Below are 23,506 nucleotides of genomic sequence, written 5' to 3'. Positions count from 1 at the left end.
TTCTGTTTTTTGTTATGTCTTTAATAAAGTCATTCCTGATTCCACCATTGACCACCATTGAACAGAGAGATCTGTTACTCTCATGTGGCGTTAGATTTCTGACATGAATTACAATGTAAAGTTGATGTTTGATTATAAACTTACTGAATGGAGGAAGCATATCATATACATCTCATATATTACCTTTGTCACTTCCAGGTGAAGTGATATTACTTTGCTCATAGTCAGCAATTTATAAATATCTGTTTAAATAAATCTTTATTGAGTATGTATTGTTGATATCCACCTGCAGACTAATACCAAATGGACTGCCTCTCATTGCCTAGAGTATTTCTATGCTAATTTTTGCTCTATCAGCAATTGGTTTAACTCCTGGCAATACAAACTCATTTAATAGTTGCTGTTATGAATTGTATTCATATGTTTCCATTCCAAAGACAGACAAATATTTTTGTTAGATTACCAATGATTTATCCTTATTCCCATCAGCGTTGCCATTAAATTATTAGCAAGAATTGGATGTTTCAGTGACAATTTCATCAGAGGTCTGCTTTGCTTGGAAGATATTCAGCTAAACTTTTGATCCTATTCTTGTTGGCTAATGACACTGCTTTTTAAGCCAGTTGTTATTATTTTAACTAAATGAGTCTTTCTCATAAGACCCACAAGCCTCAGTCTGCTTACATGATGGATACAACTCAAACAAATGGAGCTTTGGCTCCATACAATTACCATTTGCTGGGGAAATTAAGTTATTGTAAGAGGGAATTTCTTATGTCATGCTTCCTGAGGCTCATTGAGAACATGAAGGAGGTAGGCACCAAAGCTGCTAGCTGTCATGCCTCCAGGCAGTGATGCCCACTTTCAGTCCAAAGTGTGTTTTCCTGCCGTCTCCTAATCTGCCTTGGGTTTCAGAGCCCAGCTTGAGGGTGGCAGAACCACAAGAAAGGTGGAATCATCCTTTGTCCATTGAAAGTGTTGCTAACAGTTGGAGTGAAAGGCAACAAAAAACTGACATGCAGTTTGGTTTATAATCATGAAATCCATCAAAATACAATAAACTAGTCATTGTTACGTCAACATCCTAGCTCTCTCCTTAACATTGCTGGAATCTGGAGGATTTGAACTTCAGTGACTTGGTAAAACAACAGAGCTTCCTTTAAATTCATGCTAAGGAAGAACTAGAAATTGCTCTAGAAACAATTATGACATAGACAAACTTTGTATTTCAAATGGCCACATTTTTTGTACCATCTTCCATGAGCAAGTTTCCCTGTGTTTGATGTCCACTTGTCTTCCAGCTGTGAAACCAGCTTTTAGGAAAGTTATGGTAATCGGGTTTCATATCACAGAGTAATGAATTTAAGCAAACTTCCCAGGGATATAAACATTTTAGCATTATCTCTAATTCATCCTCCATTGGAAGGATTTCTATTATCAAAAAGCAAAGTGGGAATATTTTGGGACATCAAGAGTTCCTCCTAGTCATCTTGATTTTTCTCTTATAGTCTTCACACAGCAGCCAATGTGATTTTTAAGAATAACTTAAGGCAGACGATGTGTCTTTTCTAGTGATTTCTTTTCTCAGTCAGAATAAATTCCAGAGTCCTGACAACAGCCTACAAAGCCCTACTTGATCTCCTGACTCTCTCTTACCCCACCTCCTACAGCTCTCTCCAATGTTCCCTCTGCTCCAAACACAGCAGCTTCCTCAAGCATACTAGGTATCACCTTCCTCAGGACCTTTGCACTTACTGCAATGCTCTTCTACCGATGTTTGCATGGCTCATTTCTTAATCTTCTTTTACATCTCTGCACAAATGTCACCTTACCAGGGAGTCCTACCTAGTCGCTCTCTCCAAATCAGCACCCCCACCTCATTATTCTCTGTCCCCTTAAGCTGCTTTATTTACTTTTTCATGGCATTAACTTCCATTGATATGTATATATTTATTTGTTTATTGTCTGTTTATCCCCACTAAATTGTATGCTCCACAAACCTATCTGTGTTGACGTCACTGTATTGTCAGTACCTAGAGCAGTGCCTAGCATTTAAATGGTGCTTGGTAAATGCCTGCTGAATAAATCTCTGAACCATATCACATCAGCAACCACCTTCTTCACTACCCATGTGGTCATGCTCAGAAATAAAAATAAAATAGATTTAATGAGTTTTATTTGCCGTTGTGACCATCAGACACCATATAATAATGAGAATTATAATGATATGTTCAGCTCATGCCATGCCCTTCACACACATTATTATTTAAACCTCTTCCTTTATAAGGTCAATTTACAGGTGGAAAACAGACTGAGAGGCTGATTGGCTTTCCCAGACATGAGTGCTAGACCAAACAGACCTGGGTTCCAATCATTGTTCTGCAGTTGGTACCTAATTACTTAAGTTCTCTGAGCCCCAGTTTCCCCAGATCTTACATGAATATAACTGTTAGAGCTGATACAGAGTATTAGTACTGGCTGACACTGCAGGGTCAGGGTCCAGAGGGTACAACTTCTCTAGGTTGGATAAGCAATGGAAGTGTAGTCAAAGATATTGGTTGCACTGCTGAGAAGTGCACTAAGAAGCCACAGTGAGGCAACTCAGGAATTAGTCACAGCAGAAAATTGCTACCACACCTGGAGCTGAAGGCACATGGTGGAGGAGGAGGTTTCACGAGAACCCAGAAGTAATCCCTGAGAGCTGGAGCCATGGCAGGGACTGTCCAGTTCCCAGTGGGAGTTGAGAGCCTTAGAGGAGATTCAGCATCTCCAGAAGCAGAGAGAGAGCAGGAGACAGACTCTGGCGTGTCCCCCATCTGCCTCCAAACCCTCTCATGGGTCAAACCTACGTGGAAGCTAGACGGCAAAGGGCATAGGGTATTCCGTAGAACCAGGATGAGGGTTCTCAGAGGTATGGACCCTGGGTCTGAGAAAACCAGGTGGTCAACAGGCACATTAGATAAGCACAAACAGTAGTTGGCTTTCCCAAGTGGACAACCTGGAATTCAAATCCAAATTCTCTGACTTCTACTATTCCTGTTCCTTAGAAATTGGATAAGCGATATGAACAAATCTATGGTGTAGTGTTATGTTCTATAACCAACTTCACCTAAATCATAGAGATTTTAAAAACTAAAAATATTCTGTCTTCTCTCAAACGAGGCAACACATACATGTGGTTAAGGGAATTTCCAGAAAACTAGCTTCATTGAGTAAATCTGCATGGCAGCTAACCACACCAGACCTGATTTTTGGAGCAGACCCCTTAGAGATCAGCGTGCTCAAGAAGGCTTGCAGCTTAGTCACGACTCAGGGATCATGGGGGTGATGTCTTACTTGTGGCTGGATACCTAACAACTAATACGGTACCTGGCACCTAGTAGGCACTCAAAAGCTCATGGGTGAAGAATGAACCAAACATAGGATTAGCTTGGTTCTGCCCTTCTCACTCAGAACCAGCATCTCACATCTAAGTCTCTATTGCTTCTACCCTAAACGGTCCACTTACCTTCCCTCTTAGGTCATTATCCAGAGCCAGTCATTTTCACTCTGAGCAAACTCTCATGTCTCACCTGAGTACTTCAGCAGCCCTCTGCCTGGCTTTCCTCTATGCTTGTCCTCACCAAACCATTCTCCAATCCTGCCACCAAAGTGATCTTTCTAAAGTGCAAATCTCATAAGGCCACCTAAAGCCTCTCACTGGCACCTGCCCCATCTCCAGCTCCTTCTGGAACACAGTCTAATGCCTTTGCACAGCATCAAAGGTCCCTTTGGCTCTTACCCTGCCCAAGCCAACTGCTTCTACTGCCTCAGGGATTTTGTTGTTCCCTTATGCCCCACGCTTTCTATATTCCCTCTGCTGGGAAGGCTCTTCCCCACCTTGTCCGTCTTTAAAATTATATCCCAAAGCCACCTGTTCTGAAGAATCCTCTCTCCTTTCCATAGCACCTTTAGACCCTTCCTCCTCTGGGTTTCCAATGCACCCAACAACTGTGGCAACTGTGTTTCAGAAGCCCTGCCACACCCTGTTCCTCAGGGCTAATCATCCCAGCTATCCTGGCGAACTGTCCACATGTATGCAATGAGTGTCAATGTTGTTGCAGGAGCTCTGCTTCATGGGTAAGGAAATTCTTATATCTCATGCCATTGAGATTATCTGCGATTTTTCCTCATGTCCTTTTCCTCCTCTCTATGTTGTTAGCAGCACCCTGGGCCAGGCTCTGGTCTCCTCATATCCAGATTACCGCCTTGCTTGGCTATTGAAGGTGTGTGCTTCTTAATGTGATGGTCATCAAGAGGTAGCTTTATTAATTTTTTTTTTTGAGTCATTCAAAGAGCCTAGTACAGTGCTGGTTATTTCACAAAATTTCACCTTACTCCGAAAAAGATTTTTAAAGATGTAGGAAAGATTGAAAGAAAAGTGAAATAAAATTAAGGTAGAAAAGACTCCTTAAAGAGTATATCTATCTTCAATTTATTGAGCACCTAGTATGTTCCAAGCATCTTGTTCATCACTGCATATGCAACATTAAACACAACTCAGTCTCTGTCCTCAAGAAACTTCCTTTTCCTTCCCCGGTTTGCTGGAGCCACAGAATAAACATTGCCAGGAAGCTTTCTTCCCTTAGGAAACATCTGAAGATAAGTGTCTAAACTCTCCCACTGGCAAGATATGAAATAGGGCAAATTCCTGAGGTCCTCGATGAAATGATTTGCTTTTGAACATTTGGGTTTCTCTCCTCTTCGCTGTTAGCATCCAAGATTCCTGTGTGTCTTGTTTTGTTTTGTTTAGTTTTTTGATAGTGTTGTTTTGTTTTTATAGTCGGTAACCTGATGTTTCTAGAAGTTATGCAGGGACTTACTGCATCCTGGTCCCCGTGCACTCCCGTTCCATCCCAAGGCTGGTAAAACCAGGTTTGCTTCCCTCTGTGAAGCTACATACCCCTGCTTCCAGCTCTGCCACATGCACCATGTTACCACAGCAACACTTCCAGGGCCCATTTGGAAATAGATTGATTATTTTGAGCATGAAAGGTGCGTCTTGGGAAAAACAAATGAAACAAATGGAAAAATGAATTAACATCATGAAATTTACCTTCCCAGCTGGAGACATGATATATTCATGAGTTCCCTAGAGATGATCTTCTTCTAAGAATTCACTATTAAACAAAGTCTGCAGTTAGGTGGAGTCAGAGCTTAGCTTAAAACATATTTATATGTGAATGGAAAACACCCCTCTGAAGGAAAAGGTTTCGAACTGGAAATTTTCATTTCTTGTGAAGGAAGGATGCTTGGAATTGACAACTGGCTTGCTACAGACATCTCATTCCAGAGCTTCTAAAACCTCTGTGATGTTCTTAATGGGACTTGACATCTGCAAAAAGCACAATGAAGTCCCATTGCCAGTTACTGTGCACATATTCGGTGCATGGCATTGTGACATTCTATGGGACTATAAAGACAAGTGAGATAATATCTTTATTTCAGTTTAAAAAGAAAAATGGAGATGTAAGTGAGTAAGAAGGAACAGTTTTGTTTGGGCTTTTCAGGTGATTAATCAAGACTTGAACGACCAGAGGTGTCTTGCTACTTACTGTTACTAAGTCTACCATACATGGAGCACAACTGTAATCACTTGACTGACAGATGACGTGCCCAAGAAATGAGGGAAATAAGGGTGTCCTGAGGTACAGGCGTCTTCATTTCAGAGCACCAAGGAAAAGGGACTGGCAGGCATGTCTTCTTCAGTTGCAGGTATCTACGTACTCCTCCTCCTTGCTGAGTATTTCCTTCCAGGTTCTAGGTATGAGCAAAGTGAAGTCAGAATAATTCTATTAGTAACAATATTCAACCATACTGACCATACTAAATGCTCATTCGTGGCCTTTCTGGACTACCTGGGAACCTAATTAGCACATAGGACATTGTGTTTCCTTTTTCCTTTTTTCGGACATTGTGTTTTCGATATAAAAATATCCCAGGCCATCAACTTACTAAAAACATGAATTTTTAAAATGCAACATGTTCCTCTGTAGAGTTTTACCTAAGCAGCACTTTGCCTGAAGAGGGTTCTCCAGTCTGTGCAATGAATAGTTGAGAGCTAATTTTCTCCAAGGACACACAGGGCAGAGTATGAGCTGGAGGTGGATTTCTCTTGTCTATCATGTGAACGACACAAATATGATGAAGCCATGTAAAAAGCTCAGGCTCAACAAGCCAATGTTAGTAAAAAATAAAATCTTATGCAGCTAAATATGTTCATCCACTTCCTCCTGGTTGCAGGCTGAGGGTATTAGGGTTGGTGCATCTCCGTATTCACCCATGTATGTGTAAGGAGAGACTGAGGTTAAAGAAGACACAGGGGTGTCCCAATGTAGGCATACGGTCCAAGTGAATTTTGCCTTAAAAATAGTCTTTCTGTGGCCTCAAAACTAATTTACAAATGAAAACAAGCACTTAAACTAAGAGCATGTGTTAATTTCTAGATCAGTTGGGAAGTTGGCACCAATTTTAGATAAGTGTGAAAGAATGCAATCAGTAATTATATTTTTTCGTGGTTGGTAGTCCAATTCAAAGACCACGCTATTAAAAACAAAATAAGAATCCTTTCTGAGATATTATATTTTCTGCTGCTATTTTTCTTGCTCAGATTTTTTAACACAAAAGTCACGCAATTTGGAGGGGGTGGAAAACAATTATCTGGGCATTTCACACTTTCAGCAAATGTGTGCATGGTGATCCCCTGTGTAAGGCTGAGGTTCACATCCCGACTCAGCCAAGGATAGTTGATGGACAGTCATGGATGTTGATGGATGGGTGTTCTGGAGTGCGGCCTGATCGTGGTCTCTTACCCATGCTACCCCCTGGGGGTGAGAAGGGCTATTTAGCGAAATGAAATACTACTCTGTCACAACTTCCTCACTCACAACTCAATCATAGAAAATTCTTCCCCAGAGCTGTCATTGAAATCATTACATTCAGAATTAAACATGGTGTACAGAGCAGCCGACAAGACCCTGCGGTACTATTGACATGTCAGGTTCCCCATTAATAATCAGCTTTTCCATACGGTGAATATGAAAAGATCTGTGGATCTGGGTTCTTTTCCCTCCCTTTGGAATGAATGTACTCACTACCTGCTCTTGATTTGCTTCCGTACACTGGGCTGCCGCTGGGTGGCCTGACCGTATCAGCAGTGCTGCGTCCCCTTCTCCCTTCAGTCGCTGACACAGCCTTAGAAAACTTCCCAACTCAAATCCACTGTAGCCCGCAGCTCCGCTTTTCAAGCTCCCCCTGCAGGTCTTCTTTCTCACTACTGGTTATTAAGCTCTCGCATCCATGCTTGTTTCACGCCTCTTTCATCCACCAAGGCTTATCCCCTTAGGTGTTCCAGCCGTGTTCTTCTCTTTTCCTCGTCTTTGTTTTTAAATAAACACTTTATTTTAGAGTACTTTCAGTTTAGGGACACCTGGGTGGCTCAGTCGGTTGAGCATCCAACTCTTAACCTGGGCTCAGGTCATGACCATAGGGTCCTCTCTCTCTCTCCCTCTTCCCCCCCCCCCCACTTGTATGTGCACTCTCTCTCTCTCTAAAATAAATAAATAAATTTTAAAAAATAAATAAATAAACCCTGCATCTAGTTTTCCCCAGTATTAACATTATACGCTGATATGGTACATTTGTCATAACTGATGAAAACATCGATACATTATTATTATTATTATTATTATTATTATTATTATTATTATTATTATTTTGTAATGCCTTCAGTATCCTTCCCCATAGCTCCATGTAGGCTGCATGATGCAGAAACAGGAGAATGGGTATCACAGTACAGAGATCTTGATCTAAGCCCTGTCTCTACCTCTGCCCAGCTATCTGGATGCTCTTCATGCGACAACCTCACGGAGCCTGTTTCCCATCTGCAAAAATTTCCTCACAGGAAAGGACCCCAGAAATAACCCTTCATTCCTGCCACTTTATTTCCATCTCTAGCTATATGAACTGCCTTGGCAACTCTAAACACCTTGTACAGTAATAAAATTGAATATTTTAGCTGTGTCTAGTGAAATCGATAAAAAATTACAACCAGCCTCCTATGTCTTCAACTCCATCTAAGACTGTGAGGAATTTAACTCGGAGGTGTTAAGGGAACCAATGTTGACCTAATAGTAGTTTAGATGCTTGTTCTTAGTCTAGTGACATATTTCTCTTTGGAAGGAAAAACCAGGTGATAATATTTTCTTCTTACGTCCCAGTCTTAGATGTGGAGTTACCATAATAAATCACCCCTTAAATAAATAAAATGTAAAATTCTCTAAGGCACAGGTTGGCAAACATTACTGTAAGGTCCAGATAGTAAATATTTTAGGCATTGCAGACCATATGGTCCCTGTCACAGCTACTCTACTCTGCTGTTGTAGCACAATCATACTTGAGTGGATGAGTGTGTGCCAATCAAACTTTATTTACACAAACAGGCAGTAAGCTACCTTTGGCCTGTAGATCATTGTTTGCCAACTCTTGATTAAGGCATGAATGAATGAAGATGACAGTCACCATAAATGATGCAGAAAATCACAAGTTATGAGTGAGGGACATGTTTCAGGTGATTCTTACATGATAATTCTGGAATTATTAAGGCTTTGGGGTTAATAATGAATGATGTCATGTTTTTTATTGATTGTGGAAGTGGGTTATGTGCGTTCTCTTGACAGAAAAATTTGTCAGCTCAATATATTTGACTCAGGAATGAACTTGGCCTTTGAAGTAGATTTGGGTTCTATAAGTTGGCTTGTCAGGGAACCCATCCTGGCTTCCTGCTCTTGGCTCAGAGAAAGAGTATCACTTAGAGAAATCAGAAAGCCTAAGACAATGGGGGAAATATTATAACAATCACTGCCATTTATTGACCTGCCCTCCCCATCACCAACCATGACCACTACTATCCCATTTTACAGAATAAATGAGAGAGAACAAGTAAGTACCATGATCACACAGTCTGAGCCAACTGAATTGCTCTCCCTGTGGCCACAACACTTCCCTCCACAAAAGTAACCAGCTTTCACTGGGACACTCACATTTCTTCAGATTTAGAACCAGACCTTTCAGGGCGAGGGGAGGGGAGGAATCACCTCTTCTTCCTTCTGGCTTTACTTTCCAATAGCTGTTATGTTTAAACACAAACAATAAATGTCTCCTGAGTTACCCCCTACCATGCACCAAGTGTAAAGCTTTTAGTATGGTATAAAACCTATTTTCTTTCCACTTCTGGAACTGCAGAAACAAAGAAATGAAAGCTCAAACACCTAAGCAATTTGTGCAAAGTGACAACTATAGTGAATTGTTGAGTCGGAATTTGAACATAGTTCTCACCAATTCCAAAGCATTTTCTACACATACAACTGCCATAGAGCTTAGTGATTAAACTGCCAGGCTCTCCAGCCAGACTGATGGCGTTCAGATCTCAACTTTCCTACTTACTAGTTGCATAGCCTTGGACAAATTGCTTAATGGCCATGTGTGTTAGTTTCTTGTTTTGTCAAATTTAGGGCAATGATAATAATTTCCTTCTCACAGTTTAATATAAGGAATAAAGCAGTAACGGGCACATAATAAACAGCACAAGCATTGGCTTTTTCCACAGACTCCAAGCTCTATGAGCACAGGAGTCTGTTTTGTTCACTATTTTGTTCACTGTTGTTCACTTGGAATAATGTCTAGCACATAGTAGGCAATATTGTTGCGTGAATGAAAAATGTTCAAACTAGTCTTTAGATTAGGTTGTGACTGTGCTCAAAGCCAGAATGAATAAACATGGCTCTCCTTTTTCTTTCCTTTCTACAGTATACCATGAATTTGATAGGTAAAATTTATTATAAGTCTTTGTAATCATAATTTCGAGTGTAATAATGGAAACTAATGATTGTCTTAGATATTTCAGTGTCCTAACAAAAGTGGATGTCGGTGCAAAGGTGAAGCTGAGGCTCATAGCACACATGTAACTTCAGAGATAATCTCTTACTTCCTTGCTCCTAAAGGAGCATTCTTATGCAATGCATTCTAAAATTCCTTTTATCCTTTTTGAAAAAAATCTAATCTGTCATTATCACATAGATTTTATCTCTGAAAATTTATTTTTACTAAGCTTGTATTATATTTAATACTGTGTATTCTAAATCCAAGCTAGTATTTAGTGGCAACAGCTGTCAGGAGCCCTGTAAAGAATGAATTATGGTCCCATTTAGCCGGTGAGATCGTGTTTGATGTCTACACTCCAGTAGTGATGGGGGCTCCAGAGAGCAACAGGGGCTCCAGAGAAAAGGGCAGCCTCATTGCGTAATTTGAACAAGCACAAAGAGGAGCACACACAGGAAATATGGAGGTGCCTTTGGAACAAATAGCTCTTGCAGGATTTATGTGCAGCTTTCACAGAGACTAAGCTCCATGCATTCCCAAAAACACCACCTAGACAACGTTGCACCTTGGCAGCAAACCATTTTTAAGGCTTTATTGGATTTATGATAATATTCATCCTGAGTGGTGATTAACTGATACCCCTAACACATAGCAAAGCACTGGGGTTCTAATCTTTCTCCCTGGCTTGCACTGTGTAAATTATTATTTTCATTAAGATTAAGCATCTCACAAAATTACACAGCAGTTAACTTATGCAACCACCTCCTTAGAATGCTCTGTCTTTGAAAATATGCCTACCAAAGAATTCTTTAAGACCTCATAGCACATACTATGTAATTGGAGGCCCAAATGAAGCATTGTTTTTGTTAGTTTTAATGAAGAATCCTCTACATGTTTTCTATAAAACAATTAGATAAGTTTTTCCCTTGAAGTTTCTTCTGCTTGCAGTCAGAATAATTTGCAGACTTATTAGCCCTCAAGTCAAGAAGAATTAAATGTCTAACACATTTTGGAAAAGTTTGTAAATGAAAGATCTGCTCCATTTAAAAATATCTATATATTTGATGATCCTGTAAACTAAACTATAAACTGTAAGCTAAAACGTTAAAGAATTCTGTGATGTTGAGGGTCACCTGGGTGGCTTAGTTGGTTGAAAGTCCGAATCTTGATTTCAGTTTAGGTGTGATCTCGGGGTCCTAGGATTAAGCCCCACAGCAGGCTCCTTGCTCAGCAAGGAGTCTGCTTGGGATTCTCTGTCTCCCTCTGCCCCTCCCGCCCCTGCTCTCATGCTTTCTCTCTAATAAATAGATAAGTCTTAAAACAAAAAAGAATGTCATGAGGTTGACTTGAGATATCTATCATCTATCTATCTATCTATCTATCTATCTATCTATCTATCTATCTATCATCTATCTATTTATCGAGAGAGAGAGAGAGAGAGAGAGAGAGAAAGTGACAGATACTGTGAGGACTATTTTTCAGGAACCCACTGGTAAAATTTAGTTTTGAGGTTAACCCCATGAATTAAGAATTTGGTCTAGAATGACTGCAACAAAGGCAAGTATAATATACCCTGAGATAGCTTATACATAAAGTGTGCTAAGCCTGGAAATGCGGTAAAATTCCCTGTTGCTTAATCTTCTATTGAAATAACAGCTAAAATTTGTTATGCATGAAAGATTATAGGCAAAACATCTTACACGTGTTATTTTATTTCCTCCTCAGGTAATATTATTATCCTCATTTACTGATGAAGAAAAAGAGGAAGAAATAGGGATTTGTAAAGTTCAAGTAATTTGCCAGAAGTTGCCAGGGTAAGGGAGAAGCAGGGCCAAGATTTAAATCTAGAGAATATGCCTCTGGAGCCTGAATTCTTGCCCAGGACATAATCCTAAGTCCCTGATGAGACTGGCACTAAACACGTGTTTCAGTTGAATATGAAAATGGTCACATATACAACCTATAAATATAATCCTATTATAGGTAATATAACAAACCATATTCAGAATAAGCAAAACCACATTTGCCTAACCCCCTAAAAGAGCAATTCTAACTTTTAGAGAGCAGAATTTCAGGGGGAATGATAACTTCACGGTACCCTATAAGCTCTGTTTTGTTTTGCATACCAGATTACGATTTCTACATCTTATCTGAGTTCATTAACTAACCAACAAACACTCCTGTAAGTATGGTTATTCATTTTTAAAATCTAGACATGGCAAATATGAGCTTCAAGGAAGAAAGTCAACTAACATCACGTATCAATACGGTAGCAGAAATGAAATTCAAACCCAAGTCTTATGATTTCAAGTCTAATTAATTATGTTAACCTTCAGCTACAAGATGACAGAGTGAGAACAAAAATGGTTTGTGAAATCGACTCAATACTTCTTTCTTCTCAAAGGTCGCTACCCTCAGGAGAACAAGGGAACCTACATTCCAGTTCCTGTCGTCCCGGAGTTGCAGAGAGGCAAGTGGGGGGCCAAAGTTGTCATGAGAGAGGACAGGTCTGTCCGGCTGTCCATCCAGTCTTCTCCGGAGTGCATTGTGGGGAAATTCCGCATGTATGTTGCTGTCTGGACCCCCTACGGCATACTCCGCACCAGCCGAAACCCAGAAACGGACACGTACATTCTCTTCAATCCTTGGTGTGAAGGTAAAGAGTGAGCATTTTTCTTATTAAAAGAAAAATAGTTCATATTTTTCCAATGCATCTCTTTTTGAGGGATAGCAGAATTATTCTAGAAGATATGTCCCTTTTCTATCTACACTGTTTCCCATGGTTGAAAGGAAAAAATGTGAAATTTGTCCTTAATGTGTATGAGGACAAAGCCTGTGTGTATGAAGTTAATGTTGCTATACATTCATTCCAGGATATAATTGAAGAATGCCTGAAGTTGCACAATTAGTTAATTGTGGAGCTAGGTGTTGACGGCGTCACTTCTGTGTGTGCTCTTACTCTGTAAACAAAATGGGCTTTCAAGACTATTAGGTTCCATAATCTGGCTTCAGAAAAATAGGATAAAGTTGATCCTGCCCATAGTAAAGCTAACTTCTCTATCTCCCTAATTCAAAAACAGAATGCTGAAAGAATCTCATAAACTTGTGTGTAAGCCGAGTATGTGCAAATTTCATAAGCCGTAACTCTGGATGTACAAACATGTAACATTAGTTTAATATAATACAACTTAATCTCCACTGCTATTCTAGGCTTTCCTTTCTGTCTGTTACAGAAGCTTAATCTAGTTATATTCAAATAAAATAGGTCAAGTCCTGGGATTTCTCTCAATTCCATTTAAAAACTTAGTCACACACAGTATTTTCCCCCATCCCCATCTCTGCCTTTCTTTATCTGCCCAGTGCTCCCATACTTGGTATGGAGTTGATTTTCAGTTCCGGAGGCAGAAGCAAACATTGCAACAGCATTAATGGGAGAGGGTGCACTTTTAGATCTTAAAAAATAAGGTAATGAGACTTATAAAAGTTGGCATAGGACAGGAGATATCTCACATCATCTTAATTCCTGTGTATTGCTCTCCAGTATCTTCCAAAATGAGTCTGCATTTTTTGCTGATTTTGAAAGACCATTGCTTGTGAGTTGCATTCGAGTCAGGGTTGAACTGCACTTACATGTTGATAATAAGTGAACAACAACGTTGTCTACTCATGTATAACATAAACCTGGATCCTACTGACCTTTTCTTTGAATGATCAGTTCCAGTAGTGTTGGCAGATGGCACTGAGCTAATCCTATACTCCCCTCTCACCACCCCATCCTCTTACACCTGATAATCCTATCTCTGAGACAGATGTCCAAGGTTGATGGTAATAGGAGATGTTAATGGGGCCATGTGCTGTTCAAAGGTACACTCCTGTGTACAATAATCTTGTCAACCAGACATAAAGCATTCTGTGACTGAGGGGATGCGGTGCTATTTACAGAGGTGGGAAAGACGGAGGGGAATGAAGGCGTAGAGACACACTGTGATTTTAAATTTGTTAAGTTGGAGATAACTATGGATACCCAAGCACAGATGACAAGTAGGTATTCCACTCTGTGAATCTGGAGATGAGAATCAGGGTTGTAAACTTGGGAGTCATCTGCACCTAGAGAGAAAATATAAAGAGGAAAGAAAATACAGCATCAAACCCTAAGGAACACCAGCATTTGGAGGTCTAATAATGAAAGAATTAGCAAAGAAATAAAAAGGAAGAGTACATAGGACATGGCCTATTATTAAAAATTGTATTTTAAAAATTCATATTTGTAAAATAAATAAACTAGGGATTTGTTATTGACTTTCTTTGCATTACAAAATATAATTTCATGTAACTATCCAGCACTCCAAGGGATTTAGAAAATGATATGGTTTACCCCAAATTTGGTATAATCCCAAAAAAAGATTATATCATATATCATGGGGTACGTGTCTACATGCATTTCAACTTATGTTGCCAGTTTTCCAGAGGTGAAAAGGGTTAGTCATGTTGTCTGACATATTGAGTTTATACGAGACTCATTCAGGAGGTGGATAATCTAATAACTTTCTACTACCTGATCCCTGCTGTGGTCTTCAGTTGTATCCATGGTGAGTAGCTTCCAGGTTTCCCTGTTCAGGAGTGGCCTGGTCTAGAGATAACATGGCCCCGGCACTTGAAGCTGCATTACAGAAAGGGAGCAGAGGGCCCTCCCCTAGGTATCACTGAATGGAAGAAGGTAAGAATAAAACTAGACACATCAGTTTGGAAGCTGTGGCCCAGGACAAAGATGATGATGGACTGGACTATGGTGATGGCAGTGGAGATGAGGAGGAGGGGATGGATTGGAGATCTACTTTGGATTTAGAACAGAAATTGCAAAGGGGTTGATCATGGGAGGTGAAGAAAAGAGAGGAGTCAAGAATAACTAGATGGCTGGTATCTGACCAACTAGGTTGGTGGTGGTGCCATTTTCAGAGCTAGGAAGACTGGGGTAAGTGGAGGAGAAGATCTAGGGGTAGAACTAAGAATTACATTTAGAAATGTTAATTTGGTGATATCTGTGGGCTCTCCAAGTGAAAACATCAAGTAGTCACTTGAATCAGTGACTCTAGAGCTCCAAGGAGATGGCTGAGTTTGGGATGTAAATATGGACACCATCAGGAGCTAACAGGGAAGTTTAAAGAAAGAATAAGCATAGTTTTAGGATCATCAACAATTAGAGTCTAGACAAAGGAGAAGGAAACTGAAGAAGGAGTTAAAGGAAATCAGAAGAGCATGGTGTCACAGAGCTGGATAATTGATTGATTCAAGAGGACAGCAACTGGTTCTTTGGAATGCTGCAGATGAGTTAAATAGGGTAGGGAAAGAAAGCAGCCATAAACTGTAAATATGGAAGTCACTGGGGAACTTGGAAAGATTGTTTTACCACAGTGATGGCAACAGAAGCCAGAGAGATGGGCATGAGTTACAGTGTAATGGGAAATAAGAACGTGGAGATAACAGCTATTGCCATCTTCTGCAAGAAGACTTTCTGCAAAACAGAGATGGTGATATGAAGGTCAAAGAAGAATTTTTTAAAGACAGAGTAAAGTAGGCATGATTTTATGGAGATGGAGACAAACCAGGAAAAGGTGAGTTTACTGCCCGGAGAGAGGGTAGTGGTCCACAGACTTGGCTGCACATTAGAATCACCCAGGGAGTTAACCCCTTCTGTCTCAGACATTCTGGTTGGTCTGCTGTGTAGCCTGGGCTTTAGGGTTTGTCTGTTTTGTTTTGTTTTGTTTTGTTTTTTAGAGAAAGAGATAACATGCGTGGGGCGGGAAGGGAGGGGCAGATAGAGAGGGAGAGAGACAATCTGAAGCAGGCTCCACACCTCGTGCAGAGCCCGACACGGAGCTCAAGTTCCACCACCCTGAGATCATGACCTGGGCCAAAATCTGGAGTCAGACTCTTAACTGACTGAGCCACCAAGGTGCCCTTGGGCTTTAGGGTTTTTTAAAAGGTCTGCAGGTGATTTTTAAAGCCAAGGTTGGGAAGAACTGACTTAGGGAGTGAAATCCTTGAGCGGGTGGAATTCAGGGAGCAGTTGAAGAGCCCTTGATGGGTGGTGCTGTCCACCGTCCACTGTGAGAAGAGCAATGTGGAAGATGGGTGAAGTGTGCAGCTTTTCTAGATTCAGTGGAAGGAGGACAAGGTTGTTTCAATTTTGTGATTCTCTTTTTCCCAGTGAGGTGAAAAGCAAAGTCATCTGTTGAGAGCCTTGAGAACCAGAAACAAGGAGGGGAGTGTTGGAGGACTGAAAGTTTGGAGGTGGGAAGCGGGCTTATTCCAGGAACATGGTAGGTGGGTCCTCCCTGCTCCCCAGAACTCAGGGAAAACCACCACAGTCCCCCTAATTCCTTGGGCTGTGAGTGTCCCAAACATTTCTACCAATTTCTCGGGGATATCTTCATGGTCATCTCCACCTCTCATAATCCAATTTCTTCCAGTGCTTACAGCTGTGCTGCCTCTGAAACACCAAAAAAGATCACACAGAACATCTGTGGTCTAGACATTGGCTGCAATTTGGCGTGGAGGGTGAAGGGAGGAAAGACTGACTCCATTTCTCAAACTTGGAGCAGGTCGGAATGGCCTGGAGGGCCTGTGAAAGCATTTCTAGGCAGCACCCCCAGATGGAGTAGGTCTGATAGAGCCTGAGAATTGCATTTCTAACCAGTTTCCAGGGGCTGCTGCTGCTGCTGTCAGTGACCACACTTAGAGAACCACTGGTTTACATAATAATCACACAAACAAACGGATTGACAAAACATAGGAGAGTATACTTTGCTTCAAATTTCACCAACTCCTCCCTAAACCCAATCCCCGTCTCTCTCCACCTTAACGCCTGTTCTCTGAGCCTTTTCATGCCTCCTGTTCCCATGCTCCTCTTGCAACCTCTCTTAGGAGCAGACTGTCTTTATTCTCTCATGCAGAGCAGTTCAGCAAGCTTTTTTTTTATTTTGCTGTTCGGTTTCCTCCAATAATGAGACTTTTGGGGACCACACACTTTTCTAAGACCATTCCCTCCAGAAAAATGCTGGTGCCAGTTTTCAGTATAAGACCCTTTTATATTCCTCTATTAATACTCACTGAGGAGGGGCGCCTGGGTGGCGCAGTCGTTAAGCATCTGCCTTCGGCTCAGGGCGTGATCCCGGTGTTCTGGGATGGAGCCCCACATCAGGCTCCTCTGCTGGGAGCCTGCTTCTTCCTCTCCCACTCCCCCTGCTTGTGTTCCCTCTCTCGCTGGCTGTCTCTGTCACATAAATAAAATAAAATCTTTAAAAAAAAAAAAAATACTCACTGAGGGGCACCTGGGTGGCTCAGTTGGTTCAATGTCTGACTCTTGATTTTGGCTCAGATCATGATCTCAGGGTTGTGAGTTGAGCCCTGCATCGGGCTCTGAACTCAGTGTGGAGTCTGCTTGAGATTCTTTCCCTCTCCCTCTGTCCCTCCCCCCACTCTCTGTCACTCTTTCTCTCTCTAAAATAAAATAAATAATAAAATCTTTTAAAAAATGCTCACTGAGATCTCTGAGAGAACATTTATGAAATGGGAGAAAGACATCACCTCCTCATTTCATTCACTGTGTGGTTTTCCCAGCCTGGAAGTTAAGACATAAAATCCAAAAACAGAATCTGTGTGATGGACCCCCCCACACAGCCCAGTACACTGTAGCCTGACAACTGTTATGCTAATTCATAACAAGGGACTCACAGAGATACGGTCTGGTAATTGGATAGCAGGTAAAAAGAGAGTCATTGCCCAAGCAGAAAAGATAACAAAGAGGAAATCAGAAGTTGCCAGAATAGAGCCAGGTGAGCAAGATGCTGAAAATACTGCACACTTGATGTGTAAGTGACATCCAAGGTGGCTTAGGACACTGGGTTGGAAATTACACAGGCATGTACAGTGCTTACTGATGGAAGAATGTTCAGCTGGGTTCCTGGGAGCCCTTCAGCTTGCTTTGCATTCATAGGCAATTTATCCTCCTTAATCACTAAATCATTAATGGGGATCAATAGCAATACCACACTAGTGACGGCAGCGGTGGAAGCAGTGAGAATTATTGGTCAGTTTTTTAATTTAATAGCGCTAACTGGGCTTCAGATGCATTCCATGAGGGAGCCCTTCTCTGGGGTGTTGGAGAGAAAACTGTACCCACAAAGGTAGCAGGAAGGAGTTGGGCATTTTTTGAGAATTCCTCCTATTTTTTTAACTGCTCAGGAGTTCTGGATTATTGAATATATTTCCTTGTCTAAATTCAGAGTGTTCCAGGTTGTTAGTCTAGCATTAGTGTCAGATAATGTATTCTGAAATATTTAGATGTCTCATACCTGCACTTAGTACTCTGGGTCCATATTTGATTGTTCTGTTTGGTTGGACATCAATCATTTTCAGGGGGTCTTTCTTCTCTTCCTAACTTGTTTCCCCCACATTCCCCATTGCTGGTTTCCCCTTACCTTATTCAGACTTGTATCCCAGCACCTAGCACAGTGCCTGGTACATACTTAATGTTTAATAAATGTTTATTGCATTGATTTAATAATTCTAAGTAAATGCTTTTTAGGCTCCCTGCACCTACCATCACTGATAAGTTGTAAATGTAATCTCACACCTTACCATCTTGAAAAAAGTCAAAAACATATATGGTATGTGGGGGAGTGAATTTGTGGGCAAATTGTATGTAGATTTCTCTCTCTTAGCATCCGACACCAAATTAGCATCTGGTATTTCTAACTTTTTATTCGATATGACTTTTGTATTTTCCTTTAAACAAAGAAATCAATTAAATTTGATGTAAAGAAATCAATGTTTCCAATATCTGGATACCTTTAATAGACAGTAAATAAATACGATTAGCTTGTCTTTTATTATGGCATTCATTTCTAAACTATTTGCTTTATAATTATACACGGTCTTTTAGACCCTTCGTACAGAATGGAGTAATGTACCAGGTCTGGGGTAACAATGACCAATACCCCTTTCTTTTGAAGACCCTTGTGCTCAGGCCAGAATTTATACCCTCAGACTAGAGCCATTCATCTATCAATCCACAAATATTGATGGTATATTTCCCCAAGTGACAACATAAGTACTCATGGGTAGTATGACAGTATTACTTATTCACCCACAAATAATAAGGGTCAGCATTGAATTAGGCACTGGGAATATGGCACTGAAAAAGACAAACAATGTTTGCCCTCATAGAGCTTCCACAAAGATTTCACAAATGAATTACTAATGAACCTGAATTACGATTGTAAAAAGTATTAAAATAAGTCACGACACAACAAGAACATATAAAAGGGTCACCTGGCCTAGCCAGGGTTGGGGGGAGAAGGGGTGGAGAGAGATGAGTCAGTGGCTTATCTTCGTACCATCTCCAGCCCCTAGAATAGTATTTGCATAAAATAACAATCAGATAGCTGGTTAATTGAATTTTTATGAAGTTTTAAAAAAGCTTATGTGAAAATTTTAAGCCCTTATTTATTCAAAACTTCTGTTTAGTAAAAGAGTGTATATCACTCTTACAAGTGTCTGAAACATTAGAGGCTCATTCATTCTTTTCACACCAAGTGAGTATTATTCACTATGGCACTGCAATCAGAAGGGAGCTCAGAGAGCTCGCAATAGACATTCTTTCCAATGACATGAAGATGACCCCAGAATCAAGGTCCGAAGCTGTTTATGAGATGCTCTGGTAGGAGCAGAGTTGAGAGGGTCTGGTCCGGAATCACATTCATCGGCCAATTCATGTGGTGTGTAATTCCTTCTGTGTGTAGTTGTTTATACTCTTCAAAGAATGCTCAAAGCCAGCATCTCTCTGCATTGTGTATTTTGGAAAGCAGGATTCTTCTCTCATTCAGCCTAGCATGGTGTCAGGCACCAAGTTAATGCTCATTTAATGTATGCTGAATTGAATTGATAACCATCACTCTGAGAGTCAGAGAGAGAATATGAGCCTCACATTCCAAGAGAAAAAACAGGCTCTGTGGTGTTAGATAAACTTCCCGAGGTCATATAGAAAATTAGGAAACAAGTGGGGGCTAAAACTTGAATATTCTGATTCGGTTAAGATAAGCTCTTGTATTTTTAAAGCCAGAACCATTGGTATCCCATCTTGTGTAATTAGAGAAACAAGAAGTAAGTGCCAGCTGAGAGGCTTCTATAATGTTCTACAACATTGGAAAGTTCTGCCATTAAAAATAAATAAATAAATAAATAAATAAATAAATAAATAAATAAATAAATAAAATAAAATAAAATAAAACCAGGTTGATAGCTATAAGATCAAACAACAGTTTTCTTTGCAAAAAAGAAAAAAATAATAAGCATGCCAACAAGGGTGCAGGCTCCCTTTGAAGATATGTACTAAGTAAAGAATCTCTGGCATTTTCTTTGTAGAATTGCCTTATGAATAATAGTGTATCTTCTGAAGATATTTAAGTACCTGAAAAGTCCTTAACCAGCAAAACTAGCAAATTAGCACAAATCAAATGAACTTCCTAAGCTGGTCTGAGCTGTAATGTAATACAATGCTTGCAAGGAATGAAATGGACCCAATTGTTGAGGAACTCCTTGCTTGTGTTTCTTGGATTCATTTCATTCCAGAGTTAATGGGTGCAAAGGCGGGCCTCAAGATTGGCTGTATTAAACCATTTTAGGAAGACAGTGGCTTTGGGCCCTTCCAAAGAAAATACTCAAAAGCACAGACTCCAGAAATGCCAGTCTTTCCTATGCTCTACCATTTTCCAACTCCCAGAGGCACGAAGTGATTCCTAACATATCTATAGCACACATAGCCTACTGGGGTTCACCACCCGCTCTGATCTACTTTGAGATGGAAACGGTACCATGATGGCATCAACCCAGGGTCACATTTGCTCTGCATGTGAAGCCACTCTTTTGAAGAGTGATTACATTCACCCAACATGTCTTCCCTCTTTCTTCAGTGATGCTCAGCTTTTATAGAAAGGGGAGGCAAGTAAAAGTGATTCCTAATCCCCTCACTCAGAATTTCTCCCTTCTCTAAAGAAGTGACACATTTTGCCTTTTTGAAGGGACCAAGCTATTATTTCTCTCGAAGGATTAGAAGCAAAACCAGATTCTGATTTAGGCAGGTAGGCAGTCTCTATGGAGAGAACTTACATGATAGCATTCCTGGCACTGTAGTTTTCTTTGATCCCTGGGTTTGCTTTGCAGAGCTTGACTTTAATGACTTTGGACATGGGACTTGCTTTAACTTTAAAATAGCATGGAAATAAGCAAGAGGAAATTTTCAGCCCAGGCAGTGATGAATAGCGCTCCTTCTCCCAAAGAAGTTATACAGATACTAAAATCAATAGGCTCAGCATTCATTTTTACATGTTTGTCATAAATTCTTACTTTCTTTATGTGTGGGGAGACGAGCGGTAATTTCCAAGGGGGCTGAAATCAGGTCTATAAGTGAATCCCAAAATTCTTAGCCCACAATGTTGTTGTTGTTGTTTAAACTACCCCATTATTGCCACCAGAGGAATAGTAAGATAATGAGATAATTCTTCTTTACTACTTGCCTCCTGTTAGTCACCCTGAAAAGGTAGTTCTTTACAAGACATGTTGAAGGTCTGTTCTGGTGACAGAGCTGTGGGCAAATCAGATGGAGGTGTCATGCCACATTCACCAACCACACCACGTGAAATCTGTTTTCCTCTTGAGTTCAATATGCCAGAGGTCACTTAGTATCAGGAAGTTGTCAGTAGGTCCTTGGTCTGCTGCTAACTCAATGAGCTCTTTAGACTTAGCTCCTCCTACCAGCTCCCACGGGTTTGAGAGGTGTAGCTCCCAATCCCTACACTTATACACACACACACACACACACACACACACACACACACACATTCTAACAGTCCAAACTAATGGGTATCTAGAGCAGTGGGTTATTTGTCACTGTTTTTACTTTTAGTAACTTCCTCTATTTTACTAAGGTGGAGAACCAATTTTTGCCCCCGGACCTAGTAAAACCTCAATATGCCTCTGACACAAACCAAAAATTAAAACAAACAAACAAGCAAAAACACCAGAACACCAACAATAAAAATCTCCAGAGGCAAATGATTAAGTTTTCCTATCTTTGTTAGCCTATCAAACATAGGGAGTTTTTTGGAGTTTCCATGGTGATATAATTTTTTTTTTTATCCTTGCTTTGGACAACTATATTTTAAAGTGACAGATCTGAATAAAAACAGGAGAAAGAAAGCACTGCTTTCCACCCTCAATCTTCTTTTAAAATCATAAATAAATTTAAAATTAAAATCAAGGCTTCCCATTTGACTTCCTTGCCTTCTTGTGGATTCATGATTATGCCCGCTGGTTGTGAAGTGAGATTTAATTCAGCTGCTGGAAGGAAAAGGGTGGCCTAGTCTCAAGCTCAGAACTCCTCCTTATTCATAGTTTGCCATTTAAATTTGTAAGTTCCCATCAATAATAACCCAAAGCCCAAAAGTAAATCCTTCACTTTCTTCTTCTCTCACTCTCCAAACTCCAGACATCCATCCCCTCTTCTCAATCTGCAGTAGGCATTTACTGTGCCATGTTCCAGGCACTCTGTGCTGGGTGCTGGGGATACAGAGACCTGATCCCTTGGACTCAAGAGTCACAGTCTACTTGGGAGACAGCTTAGTATTCAAGTCCTGGTTTTACTAGCACTATGGATTTGGGAAAGATACTTTACTTGTGTTTTCCTTAATTTCCTCATCTATAAAATGAGGGAAATAAATGCCTTCCTCTTAGAGATGTTATGAGTTTAAATGAGTTTATTGGGGTTTCTTTTAGCATACTCAGAAATTTCCTGGCACATGGTATATATAAAAACATGCATTTTTGATTAATAACTAAATTACGGAACAATCTCCACATGGATGGATGTGACCACAGCATCCATAGGACACTAAGGAAACAAGGTTTAATCCAACCTGTGCTGGGAAAAAGGGTGCAGGGAAACCTGAAGGACGTTTAAAAGGCACGGTTATATGATAATGTCTATTAAGGAGGAAAAAATGAAATTTAAGAGCTGAATATAACCTCTTATTAGATAGATAGCTTCACTGAAATGCAACATTTAAAACTAACTTTTTAGGGGTGCCTGGGTGGCACAGCGGTTAAGCGTCTGCCTTCGGCTCAGGGCGTGATCCCGACGTTGTGGGATCGAGCCCCACGTCAGGCTCTTCCGTTATGAGCCTGCTTCTTCCTCTCCCACTCCCCCTGCTTGTGTTCCCTCTCTCGCTGGCTGTCTCACTCTCTGTCGAGTAAATAAATAAAATCTTTTAAAAAAAAAAACTAACTTTTTAAAAACTTTTAAAAAACATTTTAAAGCTAACTCTTGTCTAATGATGAAAGCCTTACAGAATGAAAATAATGAAAGCATAAAAGGAACTCAGAGATCTACAAATCACAGACACTGTTCCCATTATGGTGTATTTCCATCCACTTAATAAGTTTTTTAAAATATTTTATTTGTCTATTTATTTGAGAGAGAGAGTGCATACACACATGCATGGCCAGAGAGGGTAGGGCAGAGGGGGAGGGA

General features: G+C 40.4%; 1 protein-coding gene across 1 annotated transcript in view; it reads left to right on the top strand.

The window, feature by feature from the left end:
* Positions 1 to 23,506, top strand: part of F13A1 (coagulation factor XIII A chain) — a 163,674-nt gene that overhangs the window by 34,570 nt on the left and 105,598 nt on the right. Inside the window, exon 4 of the mRNA XM_045811684.2 lies at positions 12,323 to 12,574. Coding sequence (XP_045667640.2) covers positions 12,323 to 12,574 — 252 coding nt within the window. The remainder of the gene's footprint in view (positions 1 to 12,322; positions 12,575 to 23,506) is intronic.

Source organism: Ursus americanus, chromosome 32 (genome assembly GCF_024610735.1).
Source record: "Ursus americanus isolate L20-20 chromosome 32, mUrsAme1.1.p, whole genome shotgun sequence".
In the NCBI taxonomy this organism is placed as follows: Eukaryota; Metazoa; Chordata; class Mammalia; order Carnivora; family Ursidae; genus Ursus; species Ursus americanus.
This window is presented reverse-complemented; position numbering and strand designations above follow the sequence as displayed.